The sequence below is a fragment of the Martes martes genome, assembly GCF_963455335.1.
Source record: "Martes martes genome assembly, chromosome: 12".
Taxonomy (NCBI): domain Eukaryota; kingdom Metazoa; phylum Chordata; class Mammalia; order Carnivora; family Mustelidae; genus Martes; species Martes martes.
This window is the reverse complement of record NC_137900.1, coordinates 35170578-35192870: the sequence shown is the minus strand read 5'-3', so window position 1 is coordinate 35192870 and position 22293 is coordinate 35170578. Positions and strand designations below refer to the sequence as shown.

The window sequence follows — 22293 nt, the reverse complement described above, 5'->3', positions numbered from 1 at the left end:
CACATTGAAAATTAGTCCTAATGCCAAAGTGGCAGGAAGGCCTGTTGAATGTTGTGGCTGGTGTTAGGGTGGCCTCAGGAAAACTGTCAGCCTCCCTTCCTTGCCCTTGGCTCAGCATCCTCTTAGGTGGCCTTCCATCTCCTTCCACTGGTGTGCCCGAAGTCCATGATACTCAAAGCCAACCACACAGGGGGAGGTAACATTGCTAGGGTGAAAGTAATCTCTTTGTGCAGCAAGGAGGTACTTCCCTTTCTTTTGCTTAGGGTGCTTCCTCTCCTCCCTCTTGTGGTGGAAAATTAGGAATTGACTGTATATTCAAATCTGCATTTTAAAATCTAAATTAGGCTAAATGGTCAGTTGCTGTTTCCATAGAAACTATAAGCCAGGCTGCCTGTGGGATGTGAGGTTTTGACTGCAGAACTTGGCCAGTATTGAGAAAATTTCTGTGAACAGCTCTGCCTGCCTTTTCCTCTAAAGGGAGAGGCCGCAGTAAATAGAATGGCCACCTTTCCAGAGCACCATTTCAAGCTCTTGACTTTTGATTTTGGCTCTTTCCCTTTGTGGTAGGTGGGAATCTGTCGTCCTGGAGATTTTGGGTCTGATGTCTCACACCTAAATCTTCACAAGACCTTCTGCATTCCCCATGGAGGAGGCGGCCCTGGCATGGGGCCCATCGGCGTGTGAGTTCTGAGCTGCTTGTTTCAGGAAGGTTTTAGAGACTTAAAAATGAAAGAATGCCCCCAAATTTGCTGTTCTTCTCATCAAGGTCTTCAGGTGTCATGGACACCTTCATATCTAGTGTGCTTGTAGGGGCTGGGAGAGAAGCAGTGAGAAGGGTGATTAAGGGGATGTCCAAAGAGGAGCATAAGTAGATTTTATTAACCATAGTGCTCGATTGGCCACACTAAGCTCCTAGTCATGTGTAGACAGAGCCGTTTATTAGCAGAGCAATGAATAGGGAGTTTATTGAGGCATTATATATCTGAACTGGAATATTAGCACCTGCAAGTGTCCCTTAGACTTTAATAGATTTCCAAGAAGCTTTTCTTTTTATTCATTCTTTTTAAAAAAGAAATCAGCTGATGGTTATGTTGAAAGTGAATTATCTATCAGTAACAGAAGGAACTCATAGGAAAAAATTGCTTGCCAGGGGCTGGAGAGCAGGGGGTTGGATAGGGAGAGGTTGGTAAAGGGTATAAACTTTAAGTTATAAGATGTGTAACATGTAAAACATGTTGATTACCATTGATAACACTGTATTGTATATTTGACATTTGCTAAGAGTAGAAATTAGATGTTCTCAACAAAGAAAGAAAAAGAAAGAAGTGAGTTGGATGTAAAGTGTTAAACACTTTGCAGGCTGGATTCTTACTACATCTGAGAGAAGTCAGAAGGAAACAGACCTTAATACTAGAAATAATTAGATGAGGTCAGAATAACACGAAAGGAATGTCTCGTAGCTGTTGATAACTTTTTACACTGCGAAGTTGAATCATCTTGTGAAAATGATGCTGAGTAGCCATTTCCTGAGTTTCTTCAGTTTTCCAAAAATGGACCAAAGGGCCCAGACTTCAGGTTGCTGGGAGCCTGGCCCTCTTGGTTTTTCCTGTTTTTCTTTTTGATTATTATTATTTGTAACTAGTGGGGTCGCCTCAGTACCTCAGCTGTGGGGAGGTGGGATAGTGATGTTCGGTGCTGGCCTCTGATGTTTAGGCCCATGGGGCTCCCTCTCAGCAGCACTCTCTGTCCCTTAGATGCCTCGGGAAAGAATGTGGGGCGTGGGGCTGGGAGGTCCCCACATCCTGGTGAGTTCATTGCAAGCTATTTCACGGCTGCCTATCTGCCAAGTCATCTGCCATAGTTCTCTGGTGAGCCACTGGGACACTGATGGCTTGTGAAGAGGAGGAAGGAAGGAATACTTCCTGAACATCTGTTTCTTAGCAAGTGTCAGGTCCTCTCCACTCTGAGTTCCTCTACTAGGAATAGAACTTTCGGAGAGGGCTTAGCACTTGCCTGTTTGTTTGGTCTGGATCTTTTCATTATATCTTCTGAATTTGTGTTTAAAAATAACAGGAAGAAGCATCTTGCCCCTTTTCTGCCCAGTCATCCCATCATCTCAGTAAAGCCAAGTGAGGATGATCGACCTGTGGGTACTGTTAGTGCAGCCCCATGGGGCTCCAGTTCCATCTTGCCCATTTCGTGGGCCTATATTAAGGTAAGGCCTGTGACTGTATTAGGCAGGTGGGGGATGTGATATGTGGGTGGGAAACTAAGACTTTCTCCTTGACTTAAGAATGAAGAAATCCAGGGGTGCCTGGGTAGCTCAGTTGCTTAAGTGTCCAACTCTTGGTTTCAGCTCAGGTCATGATCTTGTGGTTATGAGATCGAGTCCCAAATGGGGCTCTGCACTCAGCTCAGAGTCTGCTACAGATTGTCTCTCCCTCTGCCCCTCCCCCCGTCTCTCTCTCTCTCTCTCTCTTGCACTCAGTCAGAGTCAGCTACAGATTGTCTCTCCCTCTGCTCCTACCCCCCAAATAAATAAATAGATACAATCTTTAAAAAAAAGAAGAAGAAGAAATCCATGATCTCTGAGATGTGGTTCAGTGAATATTGCTGACTTAGGTGGAAGAAACCTTCTTAAAGGGATGAGATAAATTTTATTTCATCTCTTCTCACAGTGCTATTTCCTTTGGGTTCTCATAGTGGGTTTAACATCACAGAAACTAGACATGCCAGATATGTTTTTCCAGACCAAGTTAAGTTCCATGAGTCATATGGATGTTCTGGCTACATCATTTTAGTTTCCTGTAGGATTTGTATAGCCTCTTGCAAGTGAAAAACAGTGCATGTACTAATTATTACACTTGGTTGAAATCCTGAGGTAAATCTTTAGGAATAAATCTCATGTTGCTTTATATTTCTTAGGTACCTTGAGGATAAGACTAAAAAATAGCAGAAATTTGCTTATGTGGTAGTTTCCCAAAGCTCTTTGCCCTTTAGAGCCTGTGGAACTATAACTCTATGGGGTAATTAGACTTTGTTAGAGAACAGCTTTCCTTTGTGTTTCTCCAAAAAACTCTAGAGCCAGAGTTTATTTTATACAGCTCTTGTTCAAATGGGCCTGCCCACCTCCTGGGCTGACAAGGCCGTGCATTGGATAGGAACACTTGTTCAGCAGCTAATTAAGCAGCATTCCCAAACTGGCTTCCCTCCTTAAAGGAAGAGTGGCTTCTAGTGAAATAAGACTCCAAAACTCAGCTATGCAAGTCATGTTGAATGGCTCTCTGGGGCTGGCTGTTACTTTGAAACAGTGCAGCATTTATGATTCTTTTTTTTTTTTTGTATTTTTTTTTAAAGATTTTATTTATTTATTTGACAGACAGAGATCACAAGTAGGCAGAGAGGGAGGGGGAAGCAGGCTCCCTGCTGAGCAGAGAGCCCGATGCGGGCTCTGGATTATTTATTATGATATATTTGAGTTAGAGAGTATTTCCCACATAACAGAAAATAATGTCCCAAGTCTGGTTTGGCCATATGCCAGGAATACCAGACATTTATAATCTCTGTTATAAATGAAATAAATAAAATAGGTTTTAAACTACCCCTCTGACCTTGACCCCTCTCTTTATTTCAGGCTGTTGCCTAGGCTCTAGAACTACCTTCTTTCCCTGCTTCAGTCCATCTTGGACACTCTGTAGTACAGCAGGATTCCCCTAATGGCCCAGATTATCTTCTGGTTTCCTTTTGCCTTTACTGCTCAGTCTTATTAGCCTACACAGAATCCTTAGGCGATTCTTCCCAAAATGCACATGCCTAGGCCCCATCCCAGAGGGAATCAAATTTAGCATATGGGAGGTAGGGCTTGGGTCATCAAACTTTCCAGGTGACCCATGAGTTGAGAGCCATTGACTGGCTGAGCAAATCCAAGTTCTTCATAGCAAAGGTTTGCATCTTATAAGAGGATTGTCCCAGCCCACCACCTCTGCAGTAGCCCGCAGACTGCAGCCCTGTGCCTTCACTTCCACGCTGCCATGGTTTTTGTCATTCTTATCACCTGGAGCTCCTTCCACTTTCTTTTTGCCTCTCCAAATTCCACCCATTTTTAGATTTCCCCTCAAGTTCTGACTCATACTCTGGTAACCCTTCTTTTTCCAGCTTGGCAAGATATGTCCTCTCCTTACTTTGGACATTGGTGTCACTGTTTTATTTGATGCTTTCTCATGTGCTTGATACAAATTATGTATTTAATATATACCAAGCCTCCATCATACATGAGGTATTCTGGAAAGAATGTCAACAATAAAAATTGGTGCAATCTTGATTTTAAGCTCTTTGCTGGTGACAATGTTCACCCTGTGTAACCACAGGGATTTAGAAACTATCAGAAAAGGATAATATCAACTCTGGCTGTTGTTAAACATATAAATGACCCTGAGTATAGACAACTATAAGACAAACCGTACAGAATTGATTCAGGGGGGATTTGGGTCAAGATCGCACGAAATTTCTGGCAATTACCAAGACATTTCAAATTCACAGTAAACAAACATAAGCTCTCCCAAGTGCATGTAATCTAAGATGCTTTTTCCTCTTTATTTTTTCCTTTTCTTTTTTTAATTTAAATTTTTCCTTTTCTTTTTTTAATTTAAATTCAGTTAATTAACATATATTAATTTGTTTCAGAGGTATAGGTCTGTGACTCATTAGTCTTATATAACACCCAGTGCTCATTACAACATATACCCTCCCAATGTCCATCACCCAGTTACCCCATCCCTCCACCTTCCTTTCCTCCAGCAACTCTCAGTTTATTTCTTGTGATCAAGAGTCTCTTATTCTGGGGCACCTGGGTGACTCAGTGGGTTAAAGCCTCTGCCTTCGACTCAGGTCATGATCCCAGAGTCCTGGGATCGATCCCCGTATGGGGCTCTCTGCTCAGCAGGGAGCCTGCTTCCTCCTCTCTCTGTCTCTGCCTGCCTCTCCGCCTACTTGTGATCTCTGTCTGTCAAATAAATAAATAAATAAATCTTTAAAAAAAAAAGGTCTCTTATTCTTTTTTCTTCCTTAGATAAAACACAGTCAGCAGCCAATTTTACCCTGTTGTAAGCTTTGTTACTTTGTTCCTTGTTGTTACTTTGTTACTACTTTGTTATTTTTATAAGAAATATAAAGTTATGTTCCAAGGAGAAAACTAAAACTTTTTTCAGGCTTAGAAAAGACTGGCAGACCTCCTTGTTGGAATTTTATACCCATCTATAATCCAGAGTGATAGTGGGCTGATTCCCTTTGTAAGTCAGATTTATTTGGGGGTGTCTTTGATTGGTGTCCATTAGTTTGACTTATTCTGTGGTTGATGACTCTTTCTCTCTCTGTTGCAGATGATGGGAGGCAAGGGTCTTAAAGAGGCCACAGAAATTGCTATATTAAACGCCAACTACATGGCCAAGCGATTAGAAAAACACTATAGAATCCTTTTCCGGGGTGCAAGAGGCAAGTATCAACCTTAGTTTACCATCACCTTGGTTTTTTTCTTGACCAAGTTTGACCTAATGGTTTTCTACAGTGGGTAGGAAACTTCCGTTTCTTAGCATATACCAGAGAAAAGCATAGATTTTTTGGAAATAACTTCTATTTAGTGAACAGCTTAGGAGTATTAGTATTAGTATTTGGATTTGGATTATTATTATTATTATATAATATATAATATGTAATATATATAATATAATTATTATAATTATTATTAGTATTAGTATTAGTATTTGGAAGGCATCACCGTGTGATGCAGTTAGTGTACACAGCCCAGGTCCACAAGGAGCCACACCCACTGAGAGATGCATACATAAATATTGAGAGCTCATTACCTCACAAAGTGCTATGGGAATGCCTCTAGAAGAGTGGAGTAATTCAGACTGGACAGAGGAGGGGCAGAGTAATTGGGAGAGACTTCTGGGAGGAGCCCCTTGAGGTGAACCTGGATGAGAGAGGAGCAGACCCCAGTAAACATAGACTGCAGCAAGCCAGAATTGTCTAGGTGGTGGGAGGCTTTGGCCGGGGTTGATGGATGGGATAGGAGAAAAGGAAACAGATGAAGAATGAAGCTGGAGAGGCAGCTTGGGGCCTTGAAGGTCTCAGAAGGCTCTTAGCTTTACCCTTGAGCCAGATGACAGCCATGAAAGGTTTTTTGATCTGGGGAATGACAGGATTAGGAGAATGATAAAGTCATTAAGAAAATTGGCAGGGGATGAACATCCTATTAGAAGTAGAATCAATAGGACTTAGTTACTGGTTATTTGAGTGTGAAGAGAATTTCTGTGTAAGCCTCTTAACTCTGATAATAGAGGTATAATAGTTGGAATAATAGAAGGGGGAACAAAGTCACCCTGGAAGATGGGGAGGAGATGGAGCCAGACAGATCTGCAGAAATTTGGCTTTGGGCACAGACTCTACGAGCAGACTCTTAGAAATGGTGAAACCCAAGAAAAGAGTTTTGAGAAACTAGAGCAAAACCTGTCAAACAGATGGCTACATTAACAGGGATGAGCAGGAAAGGAGTACCTGGTGAGGGAGGGTTCCGTGCTTGAGGCAGCCGTAGGGCCTCTGCATTTGTCACAGTACCTCTCCCAAGAAAAGCCCCTGCTTGTCCTGTGTGTCTCTGTCCTGGCTTCACCTCCTCCCTGAAGCCCTCTTTTCCTGGCAGAGAGAACTACTCCTTCCCTTGTTCTCTCCACGACTGAAGATTTCTCCCTCTCAGTTTCTTGTCTGGCTCTCTCCATCGGACCTTGAACTCCTGCAGGATAAACACTGTGCCTGCTTCCACTCTCTAGCACCTATACCTGTCAGTCATGCCTGGCCAACCATAAATGTATGCAGTGTTGCACAGCAGAAACAGACTGGTCTTATGACATGAGTCTTAAAAAGAACCTTGCCTTTAACAATTATGAACATTTTGGTCACCTTTGAAAGAATTAGGACAAAAATGATAAGGCAGATGCCAAATGGAGAGAGCTGAGAAATGGACTGAGGGTGGGGAAAAGAAGGGAGAGGCATTCATGGTTTGGGGGAGTTTGGTAGTGAAGGCAGGGGACAGGTGGGAGCTGCTCCAATAGGATGCAGTTTTGTTTTGAAATAAGAAAAGAACATGATTTTAAACTGCCAGAGAAAAGGAATTGAAGAGGGGAAAGCGAAGCTATGACAGAAGGAATAATAGATGGGTGAACAAAGTCATCCTGGAGGTGATGGGAGGAGAGGGTGCTAAGAGCCAGGTAGATAGGCAGCACGTTGGCTGTGGGCACAGAATCAGAGACAGGGACGGATGGGGACTTGGAGCTTGGAGCAGAGAGACAGCAGTCAATAAGCAGCTTGGGCCACAAGAAGGAGGCCGTTCTGACTCTTTGTTTCTCCAGCTCAGGTGAAGTATATATCTCGGACTTGCCTTAAAAATATGTTTTGAAAGGGTTAGTTCTGGAGTTTGAAAATAGAAAAGAGCTAAATAACTAGAAGCTCTGGTTAGGAATGCTCCCCAGAGGGCGCCTGGGTGGCTCAGTGGGTTAAAGCCTCTGCCTTCGGCTCAGGTCATGATCCCAGGGTCCTGGGATTGAGCCCCGCATCGGGCCCTCTGCTCAGCGGGGAGCCTGCTTCCCTTTCTCTCTCTGCCTGCGTCAAATAAATAAAATCTTAAAAAAAAAAAAAAAAAAAAAGGAATGCTCCCCAGAGATTAGGAAAGAAAGTTGTGGACAATACATCTCTAAGCAATACAGTAAAATGCTTCTGAGGTGGGTATTGAAGCATCTACAAGAGGTACTAATTAATTCATTCAAACAGAGCTCCATGCATCCTGCTTATGTATTGGCCTTTCAGGATTAGATTAAGTATTTGTTTGTCTGCATATATAAGTAATTTGTGTATGCTCAACAAAAAAATTGGGAAGATAAAAACCATGAGGAAAGAAATATAAATGATCCATGGTTTCGTCAAGCAGACATAACCACAATTAATATTTTGCTATATTTCTTCTTTTACATTTAGACCATTGAAATCACATTACAAATACAGTTTGTGTCCTGTTTTTTAACTTATCTTGTATTGTGATCATTTCCCCTTGTCATTAAATGTTATTTGAAAGTAGCTACGTTGATTCTGTTATATGGATATACCAGGATCTAGGTAATCCTGTAATGTTTTCCCCCTAGTTGTTTGCTTTACATTTGTAACAATGCTGTAACAAATATCTTTTTTATTTAGATTTTTAAAAAACATTTCTGATTATTTCCTGAGGTTAGAGCTGTGGAAGAAAAATTGCTATCTCAGAGAATGAATGCATTTAAGCACTTGGTATGTGTGGCCTGGTTGTCCCCACAGAGACTTTGTATCACTTTATTTCATGCTAATAGCATATGAAGTGACCATCACAAGAGGGCCTAGTGAATACCAGGTGCCAGGCTGAAAAGACACCACCAACAAAAACAAAGTATCTTTGTCATTCTGGTCGTTGAAAAAATGATCTTTTTGCTTTAATTGAAAAGCTTTAGGATTTTTTTCTGTTTTTTTTTTTAAGGTATTTGAAATTTACTTATGATTAACTTTATTTGAAAACTTCATTGAGGCAGAATTCATATACTATACAAATGACCCACTTTAAATGTACGATTCACGATTTTTAGTGTGTTCACACAGTTGTGCAGTCTGAAGTTTAGTTTTTTAAAGCAAGAATGCATGTGATCAAAAAAAAAAAAAAAAAAGGCAAGTACCTGGACTGCATGGGGATACAGTGGCAGTCTAGCAGAGAAAGTGAACAAGCGTTTCTCAGGTGCCTACCATGAGCTTAGCATTTGAGTGGCTGCTTTAAGCAGAGACGGTCTCAGTCCTAGGGGATTTGCAGCACAAAATGATAGATGCAATTTCCATTTGTTTTGACATTTTATCCCAGAATTAAATAATAAATTGTATTTCTCATCCCACGCAGAGATATATTGGTGATTACAGATTTTATTACCTAATCCCAAAGTTCATGAAATAAAAAATTGTCTCATGTTTGGTCTGGTAAACACATTCATTATATAATTTGAAGCTGAGTATTCCAGGGCCTAGAAAAGAATTATCACCACACCTCCTGAGGGCCCCAAATAGAAATGTTCTTAATAAACACATTGTATTCCAACATGTCTAATGGCAATTTAAAAGACCGTTATTCATCTTAATCATATTTACTAGTTCTATATAAAGGACTTTGGAATTACAGATGACTATGAGGCAATAATTTTAATGAACTCCAGGCTTCCCTTTATGAACTATTTCTTTGAGAGATTTGAAAATACCAGCTAAACCACTGAGGCTTATGGTTTTCTGAAGTAAGGAAGTGACAGGCAAGAATTGGGTTGGGGGAAAAGCAGTAGTATTTAGGATGAGGAAAGAAAGGAATTACCTCAGGTAGAATGGTATTTTTTTTTGTTTGTTTTAATGATAAATTCTTATTTATTGAAAAATAGGGGTGCCTGGGTGGCTCAGTGGGTTAAAGCCTCTGCCTTCAGCTCAGGTCATGATCCCGGGGTCCTGGGATCGAGCCCCACATCGGGCTCTCTGCTCCGTGAGGAGTCTGCTTCCCCACTCTCTCTCTGCCTGCCTCTCTGCCTACTTGTGTTCTCTCTCTGTCAAATAAATAAATAAATAAATCTTAAAAAAAAAAAGAAAGAAAGAAAAGAAAAACATCCAGTTGAGTGTTTTTTGTTTTAAGATGGTACCTTTTTTTAAAGGAGGAATTTAAAAAATTCATAGATGTCTACTCTTGTGGGAGGCTAAGCTTACGGATCTAAATGGAATTTCTGTCAGTGGAGTAGGCAACTTTATTAGTATCCCAGTTTTATTTAGGTTTTAATTTCTTAAATGCCTATCCCTTTTTGACCTCAGACAAACCTAACACTGCCTGGAAATTCCTGTTCCTCAGTTGGTTTCCCAGTGGCCTTTATGGGCAGACATGAGCCTCAGGGGATGGGCCTACACATCCCAGGCCAGGAAGTGACCCTCCTGAGGCCAGAGGCCCCACCTACCCGACCTCATTTCCAAGGAAACATTCAGTTTTGCAGTTTTGATTCTATTCGTTATGGTCCCTGGATTGCAACTGAAAAGCTTGACCAAGCCCTGATTGCCCTCCTAATAAGCTTTATGAGCAATTAGTCAGTGAGTTCCATATATTGTTTAGGCAGTCACTCTGAGGATGCGGAGCTTAGAGCCAAGCCACTTTTATTTTGGTTTTCCATCATGCCACCCTCCCCTCCTTGGTCCTTTAACTTGGTATCTTTTCAGACTCTCAGCTAGTCATGGTTAGGCCCAGCAGGAGCATCAACTCCAGAGGAAATTAAAACTTGTGCTGATCAGTTTATGTAATTTCTACTTCAAATTGCCCTGACTCACCATATACCATAGGAGGTTCGTGTATCTTTTCTCTTTAAAAAATATAAACAAAGATGAACATCTTGGGATCTGGCCTCTAACAGCCACCAAGAATCAGTTTCACCCCCTTCAGGGCTCAAGTACACAGAGAGAGAGAGATACTCTGAAATTACACTGTTTCCATTTGAACACCTTAGGATATGGATTTAGAAAATAACATCTGAACCTTATTTTGAAAATGGAGCTCTTTCCAAACCGCCTGGCTGTGGTGGGGGCCCTGCAGACGCGAGCTTTGTGTTAACAGTACCGGGCAGGGCTCCGCCTGACTGAACTTCTCTTTGGAAGACTGCCCTCTGCCTGCCGGCGGGAGTGACTCCTTTCCTCCATCATGTGTCCCTCTTCCCCTTCGGCCCACAGAGCATCCTTCAGAGCAGTGAGTTCCGTTAGCCTTCTTTCTTGGGTCACTGTCACAGTGCTGGGGTAGCTCCCAGAGGCTCAGAGAAGAAAGGTTAAAGGTTGAGGCTGGTCTACCAAAATGGGGTAGGGACAATTTTGTATTTAGGATTTCTAGACTTAAAAGATCTCACAATTCCCATCCTCCCCGGCCACGCCCACGCCCCTGCCCCACCCGGTACTCCAACTGGTCGCTCCTTTTAGGTACCTTTTCCTCCCTGACTACCTAGCTAGGAATACAGCCTTGTACTTTGGAATCCCACTTCCTACAAATTTAATCCCCATCATTGTTAGAAAGAATATTTTAAAAATAACTCAGTGATAGTATATTTAAAGGTTCAGGTTCTCATACTTTCGTTTTCTAACAAAACCAGTCCTTTCTTGCCTAGTCATTACATAAGAAGCAGAGCAGTTACAGATGGTCTCAGGGGCTATTATTAATGACTGAAGCTGTTCTCAGGCTTGAGGAATTATGTCGACTCTGTATTTATAAGTAAGATTCATTGTTTGCTGAGATTCAGGAAAAGTAGGTTAAGAAGAAGGTGTACATTATTATCTCAGGAGCAGATACTTTCTTAGAAGTAAACTCATCAGTTGTGTGAGCCATGGAATTTGGATGCCCCCCGAAATGTTGTTCTATTTATGAAAATGCTGACTTAGTTGATGACTTATTCCTGCTGACGTGTGGGTGATCAGATAGCTCATGCTGAGGAGATAGCAGCCTGGGCCTGGAGGGCCATTAGTGCAAGGACTAGAGCAAAGTGAACTGACTTCCAGAGCCTTTGGCTTCTTCAGCTTCTTGCCACTTGTGGTGTGGCGTTTGACAGCCCCAGTTTCTGATTCTCAGCTTGAAGCCTGAAACCAAAATCCCAGGAGCCCCTTTGAAGAATCACATACGATTACGTATGCGCCCTACAGATATAGGTTTACTATATATTTACATAGACTCAGAAGAAAGTTATTTGATGCTGCGGGCAGAGTTCCTGAAAACAGTGTCAGTGTATCTTTAGCTCCAGAAATAATTTTGTTTCTTTTTTTTTTTTTTAAAGATTTTATTTATTTATTTGACAGAGAGAGATCACAGTAGACAGAGAGGCAGGCAGAGAGAGAGGGAGAGAGGGAAGCAGGCTCCCTGCTGAGCAGAGAGCCTGACGCGGGACTCGATCCCAGGACCCTGAGATCATGACCCGAGCCGAAGGCAGCGGCTTAACCCACTGAGCCACCCAGGCGCCCTCCAGAAATAATTTTGTAATAAAAGGGTCAGGCCCGTGATGATATGTTTAACTTTTGGAAGTAGATTTTATAACCACAGAGTAGAAGAAATCTCACCCCCAGGAATCTCTAGGCAAATCCTGCAGCAGTACATCGGCACCTGAGTCCCAGCTCCCATCAGCCTTTTGGCTCAGGGGTGTGTTGTGCACTGAGGATTGGACACATTGACCTGACGTGTTAAAAACATCTTTATTTTTACAATTATTTTTATATTTTATGTTTGATAAAGTAGATGAGGTCTTTGTTGCCAGCAATAAGTTTGGCAAGTGACCATGGCTTCTTGGTACTTTGTTGATATGTGTTAAAAAGCTGATTTATTTGTTCATTTGCTTGGGTAAAACAAGCTGATGCTAATCTTGAGCTGAAACAATTTTCCAGGTTATGTGGCTCATGAATTTATTTTGGATACGAGGCCCTTCAAAAAGTCTGCAAATATTGAAGCTGTGGATGTGGCCAAGAGGCTTCAGGATTATGGTGAGTGACCTTGTGGGAGCAACTCCTTTAGGGCAACTCAGATTTTTGACATTCATGCAGTTTTCAATGCTGGCTATGGGCCACTTCCTTAAGGTACTAACCATATGTGCAGGCACCATAATAAACTGATCCATTGGCTAAACGGTAAGCACTGGGTTCTAGGCAACCTTCAAAATGATGAGAAAACACTTTCCCTATGACTGCATTGGTAATACCCTTCAAAAGATATTAAATCATATATCCTGAGTTGATTGGCATCCGAGAAAAGAAGTCTTTGTAGTTAACATAATTAAAAACTCTAAAGAAAATGGCTGCTGTTTCCTATATTTCTTTATTTTTTTTACATTTTTGATTAAGTTTTTAATTTAAACTCCATTAGAGTTAACATACAGTATTTGTCAGTTTCAGGTGTACAATGTAGTGATTCAACATTTCCATACATTACTCAGTGCTTATCACGATAAGTGTACATTCCCAGCACCTATTTCACACATCTCCCCCACATCCCCTCTGGTCACCATCAGTTTGATCTCTGTAGTTAAGAATCTGTTTCTTGGTTTGCCTATCCCTCTTTTTTCCCCTCTTTGTTCATTTGTTTTGTTTCTTAAATTCCACATATGGGTGAAATCATATGATATTTGTTTTTCTGTGACTAATTTATTTTGCTTAGCATTATACTCTCTAACTCCCATCTGTGTTGTTGCAAATGGCAAGATTTTAATCTTTTTTATGGCAGAATAATACTTCATACACAACATCTTCTTTATCCATTCTTCAGTTGGTGGACATTTGGGCTCTTGCCATAATTGGCTATTGCTGATAGTGCTGCGCTAAATACTGGGTGCACATGTCCCTTTGAATCAGTAGTTTTGTGTCCTTTAGGTAGATACCTACTAGTGCAATTGCTGGGTCATAGGGTAGCTCTATTTTTAACTTTTTGAGGATGCTCCATGCTGTGTTCCAGAGTGGCTGCACCAGCTTGCATTTCCACCAACAGTGCTAGGCGGTTCCTTTTTGTCCACATCATCACCAACATTTGTTGTTTCTTGTGTTTTTTAATTTAGCCATTCTGACAGTTATGAGGTAATATCTTAGAGTTTTGATTTGCATTTCCCTGATAATGAGTGATGTCAAGCATCTTTTTTATGTATCTTGTGGCCATTTGGATGTCCTCTTTGCAGAAGTGTCTGTTCATGTCTTCTGCCTTCTTTTAACTGGATTATTTGTTTTTTTGTATGTGTGTTTTGTCTTGCTTATCTTTCTGGTAAATTCTTACTCCTTTTCCACTCTTGGTAAACAAAGGGGTCCATGAAGAGATAAGTTGATATAATGGTGAAGAGAGTAGAGCAGGTAACGAATAGAAGTGTTCGAGACCAATGAATGGCATTTGAGTGTTACAAGCACCTCAGTTGTGGCATAGCTGTTTTAACTGTTTCTATAGATGAAGAAGTAGGCTTCCTTCACCTTATGAAGAATTTCTTCCACCATAGGAATATGGTTTCATAAAGACACTGCAGTTTTCTGGGAAGAATTTTGAAAGACACAGGCCCTTCGTGAATTAGTGGATGTTCATTCAGCACAGTCCTTATTGAAATATATGTTTTAGTGCCATTATCAATAATATCAAAGACACTTCTATTCTCAGGCTAAGGTGGGGAGAACTTTGCCTTTCAGTGGGTGTGGAGTTCTACCTGAATTTTAATAATTTGAATAACTTCTTTTAATAAGAAAAGTGAAAGCTTCAAAAATGTAATAGTTTCACTAGTGCATTATAATGGGAGTCCCACATGTATGGCTCATTCCTCTCCTGAATGCATGATCTTATTATGCAGAGTTATACTGATAATAAATAGGAAAGCCAGAGAATGTTTTCATTAATGAAATTAGCAGTTACTCCCTCAAAATCTCTTGGTTGCTCCTGTAACCTGACGTGGCCTTCTGGTTAGTGACTGAGTGATGGGGAGATTCACGCAGGCTATATTCACCTCTGAGCTTTCTTGTCTGCCTTACATGTCTGGCAGCAGCAGCATCTACAGGGAGGGACAGGGAAGGTGAGGAGGAAGTTGTAACTGAAGTTACAACCCAGTACTTCAAAGTCTTGGTCTATCTCCAACCTTGACATTATTTTGACGTTTGATAGGGTGATTGCCATACTTGCCCCAAGTCTAGGTTGTATAGGTACATAGCACTTTGTAAACGCCTCAGGACGTACGTGTTTAGTAAGTGAGAGAATGAGGTGCCTGGCTGGCTGGCTGTGGAGCATGCAACTCTTGACCTCCGGGTCGTGAGTTCGAGCTCCACATTGGGTGTAGAGATTACTTAAATAGATAAACTTTTAAAAAAATGTGAGAGAATGAATGAATAGCTAAGTAAAATAAACAAAAAACCCATCAAAACCCCCCAAAACAGCAATTGAGAATGACAACACAGATTCTTAATCACACCTACTGGATCAGAGTTTCCAGGTAACCTGTGTATTTAACAAGTACCCCACAGATGAGTCTTAACAGCTAAAGATGGAGCACGCTGCCTTGGGGGAGAAGTTTCCAAATGTAGTAATAAAAGTCACCAGGGAGTTTTTAAGACTCATAGATTTCTGAGCCTTACTTTGGACTTCCTGAATCAGGGTGACGATCCAAGAATCTGTGTTCCTAAGACAACTCTGATGGTTTTAAGATACGGGAACCGCTATAGCAGAATATGTTGGGCTGAATTTGCTCACACATGAAATTGAGGTTGGACTTAATGGGTAATGAGATTAGCTTGTTTTTAAAAAAATAAATGCTTTTCTGGTTTGAGTGTCATAGTTATATGTCTTTGTGAAAACTTAACTAAATAATTTAAGATTTGTGCATTTTACTTTATGTAAATTTTATCACAAATACACGTGAACAAATACTAAATTCTAGTTCATAATATGCATGCTGAAGTATTTAAAAGAGCTGTGCACTGATGACTGAAGCATACTTTGAAATGCATCAAAACTAAGGTGGAGGGGCACCTGGGTGGCTCAGTGGGTTAAAGCCTCTGCCTTCGGCTCAGGTCATGATCTAAGGGTCCTGGGACCGAGCTCCTTGTCGGGCTCTCTGCCTGCCTCTCTGCCTACTTGTGATCTGTCAAATAAATAAATAAAATCTTAAAAAAAAAAAAAAACTAAGGTGGAAGAATGAATACATACGTGATTAAGCAAACAGCATCATTTTAGAATCTAGGTGAATGGTATATGGGTATTCATTCACTCTGTAGTCTTCTCAACTTACTGTTTGAAAATGTTTATAACATGTTGAGGAGACAGTCCCTTCAAGCACACAGACATGACCCTAAAGCACCCCATCTGATTTATGCAGATCAGAATTTGGGAACCATTTAAATTTAACTGACAGGTATATCAGCTTTGGGTCTGTTTATCATCTTTTAACAGTTTCATAGAAAAAGGGTAAGAAATGGGAAAAGGTGGCTTTTGGCCTTTGTCCAGGAAATCTCTCTGAAGCCTGTGTCTTGTTGATTCATTTTACGTATGAAAACTTTTGGAAACAGAAATACCTTCAGCCTGTATTCAGTGTAAAGACAAAAGGCTTTCCGTGTACTGGTCAAGCCTCAGTTTCCTTATCTTTGGCTGTTAAGACTCATCTGTGGGATGTGCATGGGTGGCTCAGTCATTAAGCATCTGCCTTTGGCTCAGGTCGTGATCCCAGGGTCCTGGGATCAAGCCCCACATCAGGCTCCCTGCTCAGCAGGAAGCCTACTTCTCCCTCTCCCGCTCCCTCTGCTTGTTTTCCCTTTCTCGCTGTGTCTTTCTCTGTCAAATAAGTAAATAAAATCTTAAAAAAAAAGACTCATCTGTGGATGCTTATTAAGTACACAGGTTACCTGGAAACTCTGATCCAGTACGTGTGATTAAAAATCTGTGTTGTCATTCTTAGTTGCTATTTTGAAGTGAGTAATACTCACTTCAGGCTTATGGTTGCTATGTTGTTATTTAACTTGTGATAGGCTATGATATTTTAATTTCTCTTAATTACCTATAATACACAAGCATCATAGATTCTATGAACCAAAGGAAATAAAAATAGTTTATATTTTGGTGATAACCCCTATTAAAATTCTAGTATTTATTCTTTAAGGTGTTTTCCCTCATAATAAATACTTTGTCACTTTTTTTTATAAAAATGGAATATCATTATTATGTAGCTTGTTTTTTTTACTTCATATTTTTTAATGTTTACCCAATTTACAAATACAAATTTACTTACATTTGAATGGCTGCATATTTATTGTTTGGATACCCTGTAAAACTTAGTTAACCGATCATCTATTGTTGGATGTTTATTTCCCCTGTTTTTCTTTTTTCTTGCATAAACAGTGCTGAGATGAATCCATATACATATGCAAATTATATATGTAAGCATATTTCTCCAGTGATTTCCTTAGGATAAATTATAAGACAGGGAGGTTCTCTTCTAAATTGGGGAGGTCAAAGTTAATGACACAAATTCCCCTATTTTCTTCGCAGGCTTTCATGCCCCTACCATGTCCTGGCCGGTGGCAGGGACTCTCATGGTTGAGCCTACTGAGTCAGAAGACAAGGCAGAGCTGGATAGATTCTGTGATGCCATGATCAGCATTCGTCAGGAAATCGCTGACATTGAGGAGGGCCGCATTGACCCCAGGGTCAATCCACTGAAGGTGCGTAGGCACTGGTACTTTATCTAAAATGTTCCATAGAGAAGATTGGGTATGGCAGTGTGCCAGAAACTCCTGAACTCCCATCAGAAGATGAGATTATTCTTGCCTAGAATAAGATGATTCTTCTGAAAAAATTCATTACTTGCAAATTTAAATCTTCTTGAACAACGGTGGTAGCAGTTACTCAAGCACAATGTGGATGTTTTGAGATATGTTTAAATTTTGTTTATGTAATTGTTTTGTCCTTGTGGGAGGTATATCTCCCACATGCACCTGACTGGTTGCCAAAGGAGGGAGCAGAGGCTGAAGAACTGTGTAGTTGGGGAGTCTTACCATTCTGTGTCTCTGTTTGATACACTCTAGTGAGATTATTTACCTCACAAACTCTGGATAAAGACAAGTTCTTATATTGGAGCAGTTATCGCTTAGAACAACTAATTGGTACTTGGCCTTTTATAATGTTATGGCCTATTTTGGAGAAAATCTGAAACATGTTTGTTATGAGCTTGTGAGCTGTAAGTCTCTTGTTAGGTCCAGACATTAAGCTGGGGGTGGGGGGTCATGAATTAAAAATACTGTGAAGAGTATGGTTGTGCTATTATGGTCCCAAGCCAGAGAACAGTGGTTGGGGAAGCTCAGGCAAGTTCCAGAGTGTCCAGCTGAGGGCGGAGTACCTGGGCCAAAGGCTGGCAGGAGAAGGGATCTTGCTTATTATTACTTCTCTTTTCTGTGGATACTGCTGATTCTAAGGACTTAGGCTATTTTTAAAAATGGCAGTAGAAATCTAAAGAACATAGTACTGAGTTACAAAAACAAGTGGGGAATAATATTCACAGGATGATAACTAAGATTTTAAAATGTGCCCAACTGTGATATGCTATTTATGCATATATGCAGTAATAGTACAAAAACAACCAGCATGGTGAACACCAAATTCAACATAGTGGTTATCACTGGGGAGTAGGGTTAGAGATGAGATGGATGGGGTATATAGGCAGCCTCAACTGTATCTGCAAGGTTTTTTTTTTTTTATTTGACACAGAAAAGGAGAGCACAAGCAGGGGGAGGGGCGGGCAGAGGGAGAAGCAGGCTCCCCACTCAGGATTCTCGATTCTAGGACCTGTGGTTCATGACCTGAGCTGAAGGCAGCTGCTCAGCTGACTGAGCCACGTAGGAGCCCCTGTTTATTTTTTTAAAGACTTCTTTATTTTGAGATAGTGAGTGAGCACATGTGGGGATGGGCAGGGGCAGAGGGAGAGGGAGAATTCAAGCTGACTCCCAGCTAAGCATGGAGCCTGACACAGGGCTCAGTCTCAGGACCCTGAGATCATGATCTGAGCCAAAACCAAGAGTCGGACACTTAGCTAAAGGAGTCAGCCACCCAGGTGCCTGTCTGCAATGGTTATTTTAAAAGGTTAAGCAAATATGACAAAATGTTGATTTATGTTGGTTGGGTGGTAGATGTTCTAATATATTACCATAACTTTCTGACATTTGAAATGCTTCACAATAAAAAGTTTCCTATCAATTTTTCCCCCTTAAGTTGAAATTAAACAAAACAACAGCCCTGTGTCCCTGGGCTTCCATCAGCTCACTGGCTGAAACAAAGCACAGGAGGAGAAGGCAGTGTTCTAGTCTGATCCCTTTCCCATCTGTGTGTCTGTTTCAGATGTCTCCACACTCCCTGACCTGCGTCACATCCTCACATTGGGATCGGCCTTATTCCAGAGAGGTGGCAGCATTCCCACTTGTAAGTTCTTCTCTGAAGCTGCACGCGCCAGCTGGTAGTGTTCATGTGTGTATGAAGGGCCATCGCTGATCCAGTAGGGCTCCCATCCTTGCAGCCGTGTTATAGTAACTATATGTGGGATGCTTTTTTTTTTTTTTTTGACAGACAGATCACAAATAGGCAGAGAGGCAGGCAGAGAGAGAAGGGAGGAAGCAGGCTTCCTGTTGAGCAGAGAGCCCGATGCGGGGCTCGATCCCAGGACGCTGGGATCATGACCTGAGCCGAAGGCAGCGGCTTTAACCCACTGAGCCACCCAGGCGCCCCGCTTTTTTTTAATATAAAGATTTTATTTATTTATTTGACTGCAAGAGAGAGAGAGCAGGGGGTAGGGAGGAACAGAGAGAGAGGTACAAGCAGACTCCACGGTGAGCATGGAGTCCAATGTGGGGCTCAGTCTCAGACCTTGAGACCATGACTTGCTCTGAAATCAAGAGTTGGATGCTTAACCGACTGAGCCGCCCAGGTGCCCCTATGTGGGACACTTTCTTAAATGGGTCATGACAAGTGATGCAGAGCACAGGCATTGGTTTTGAGAGGTCTGAGGTCAGAGTGTCAGCCATAGATTTGGGAATCTGCCAGGTACACGGTGGAGAAAGACCAAATAGGAGTCCCTGCCAAATTTCTACTGTCATCCAACAGGGAGATAGCTCCAAAGGCACCAAATACAGTCTTTGTTTCCTTTCTGATTCTTACATGTAAAAGGTACTCTACAGTCTGTTTGGCAGGGTGGAGACAAGAGTCAAAAGTTGGGATTTTGGGGGACAGTAACAAAGGGGTTGCTTTTAGCTTTTTTTGTATTGGAATATAGTTGACAATGTTACATTAGTTTCAGGTATACCTTATAGTGATTTGACAACTTGGAACATTGTGCTGTGTTCACCACAAGTGTAGCTGTCATCTGTCACCATACAAAATGCTCTTACAATACTCTTGACTCTGTTTCCCGTGTTGTACCTTTTATCTCCCTGACTTATTCATTCCATACCTGGAAGTGTGTACCTCCCACTCCCCTTCACCCATTTTGCCCATTTCCCACACCCTCCCCTCTGTCAATTGTCAGTTCTCTGTGCTTATGGTTCTGTTTCTTTTTTGTTTTTTAGATACATGTAAGTGAAATCATATGATACTTGTTTTTCTCTGATGTATTTCACTTAGCATAATACTCTCTAGGTCCATCCATGTTGTTATAAATGGCAAGCTGTCATTCTTTTTCATGGCTGAGTAACATTCCTGTGTGTGTGTGTGGGAGTGGGCGCATGGGCGTGTGCGCATACGTATATATACACAATGTCTTTATCATCTGTTGGACACTTAGGTTGCTTCCATATTTTGGCTACCATAAATAATGTTGCAATAAAAATAGGAGTGTTGCAATAAAAATAGGAGTGTGGGTTTTACCTTCTTATACTTTTGGGCACTTATTGGGGGTTAGGCTGTGGGGACATCACTGTAATCTCTTCTTTCCCCAAGAGAAATGTTTCAGAATACCCCAGAACATTTCCATCTTCTGTCCCTTGCAGCCCTTTGTGAAACCAGAGAACAAATTCTGGCCAACCATTGCCCGGATTGATGACATCTATGGAGATCAGCACCTGGTTTGCACCTGCCCACCCATGGAAGTTTATGAGTCCCCATTTTCTGAACAGAAGAGGGCCTCTTCTTAGTCCTGTCTCCCTAAGTTCAAGCAACTGACTTGATGTCTTACTCTGGAGTATTTGATGAGCAAGAACTGTATAATTTTCCATCCCAGACTCAACTTGGGGTTTATATACTGTGTATATTTTTGTAATCTCTGTCAAGGTAAATGTAAATAACATTAGCACAGTGAGTGGAAACTCACTGGAAGCCTGATATGCCTTAGTGGCTGCTTCTGTATGTAGTAGTTGATGTTCAAGTTGCCTTGATTGGGGGCCATTTAGTTTTTTGCATAGAAAATTTTGGGTGGGCTAGGAACTTTAACTTTCCATGTAGAAAGTTCAGAGACATGATAGAGGTTATACTATAAACTCTGATAGATTCTTGTTCCAAATAAGTCCTTGTGGACTGTGCCATCTGTGAGGAATCCCAGGGCAAATGTTTACATTTTATATACACTGAAGAAAATTTTTCTCTGATTTGCCTAATCTATAGTAACATTTCCTAGTGTTTTCAGTTTTCCACGTGTGTGGTTTGCATTTATCTGCAATTATTAGTATTCTAATAAAAGCATTTCAATTTGAAGAATGCCTTCTTGGTCTGTCTTTTCGATCTTATTTCCACATAGCCCAGGTTCGGAGAGATTTGAAGGGCAATGAGAATACCCAACCCAATAGCCATTTTTACATGATCAGTTTTGTCTAGCAGTTTTTCCTCATTAGACACTAACACAAGAGATAATAAGCCAAGATCTAGTGTTCCTTCAGTCTTCCTGTTGTGCCTTCCTTTGCATGTTGTCATCATCCTCATGGTCTTCAGATGGCTGCTGCATATTGACATCACATAACCATTCTAGATAGGAAAAAGGGAGGAAAACAAAAGGCAAATTCCATCCACATTAACTTCTTTTGAAATGCTTTCTCAGAGATTCCACCCAGTAACTTATGCTTGCTTTTATCTGGCCAGAATTGTTTCACATTGCCGCTTCTAGCTGCAAGGTAGTATGAGGAGGTCTTTTACCTGGGTATGTTAGTGGCCCAAAGAAAATCAGGAGTTTGTTAGATAAATTAAAGGGAGGAAATGGGTTTTAGGTACACAACTAGTACACCTGCTACAAAATAACTTTCCCCTAGAAACAGCAAATGTTTCAGAGTTTCTTCCCTGATTGTGAGCACTTGTTGGATTCCTGGTTACTTGGTTCTTTGCAGCTTACTCAATCGACTGTTATTCAAGTTATTATGATAGTCATCAGAAGAAAGGTCTTAGTGCTCTATTGAATGCTCTGCAAGTGGTCCACTTATTCTCATACTTAAACATTTGTAGAATAATTTATTGCAGCCTAACTAAGCAGTAGAGAAGTGATGAGATCCATGTGTGGGTTTTTTTTTTTTAACATTATAATTAAATGGTTAATATTTACTGAGTTCTCTGGGGTTAGGTAGTCTAAGTGTTTAAGTTGTATTATCTCATTGGAGCCTCACAACAGTCCACTTTTACACAAGAGGGTATGGTGCAATCAATGCCTAAGGTCACACAGCTGATTAGAGGGAGAACCTGAATTTGAACCCAGGCTGCACAACTCCAGGGGCAGCTGGTCA

At 41.1% G+C, this 22293-nt stretch overlaps 1 protein-coding gene across 1 annotated transcript in view; it reads left to right on the top strand.

Moving 5' to 3' along the window:
* Positions 1-21283, top strand: part of GLDC (glycine decarboxylase) — a 93172-nt gene extending 71889 nt beyond the window's left edge. The window contains exons 19-25 of the mRNA XM_080819871.1: positions 568-680; positions 2074-2215; positions 5379-5490; positions 12490-12585; positions 17099-17271; positions 18941-19021; positions 20581-21283. Coding sequence (XP_080675997.1) covers positions 568-680; positions 2074-2215; positions 5379-5490; positions 12490-12585; positions 17099-17271; positions 18941-19021; positions 20581-20724 — 861 coding nt within the window. The 3' untranslated portion in view covers positions 20725-21283. The remainder of the gene's footprint in view (positions 1-567; positions 681-2073; positions 2216-5378; positions 5491-12489; positions 12586-17098; positions 17272-18940; positions 19022-20580) is intronic.
* The last annotated feature ends 1010 nt before the right edge of the window (positions 21284-22293 follow it).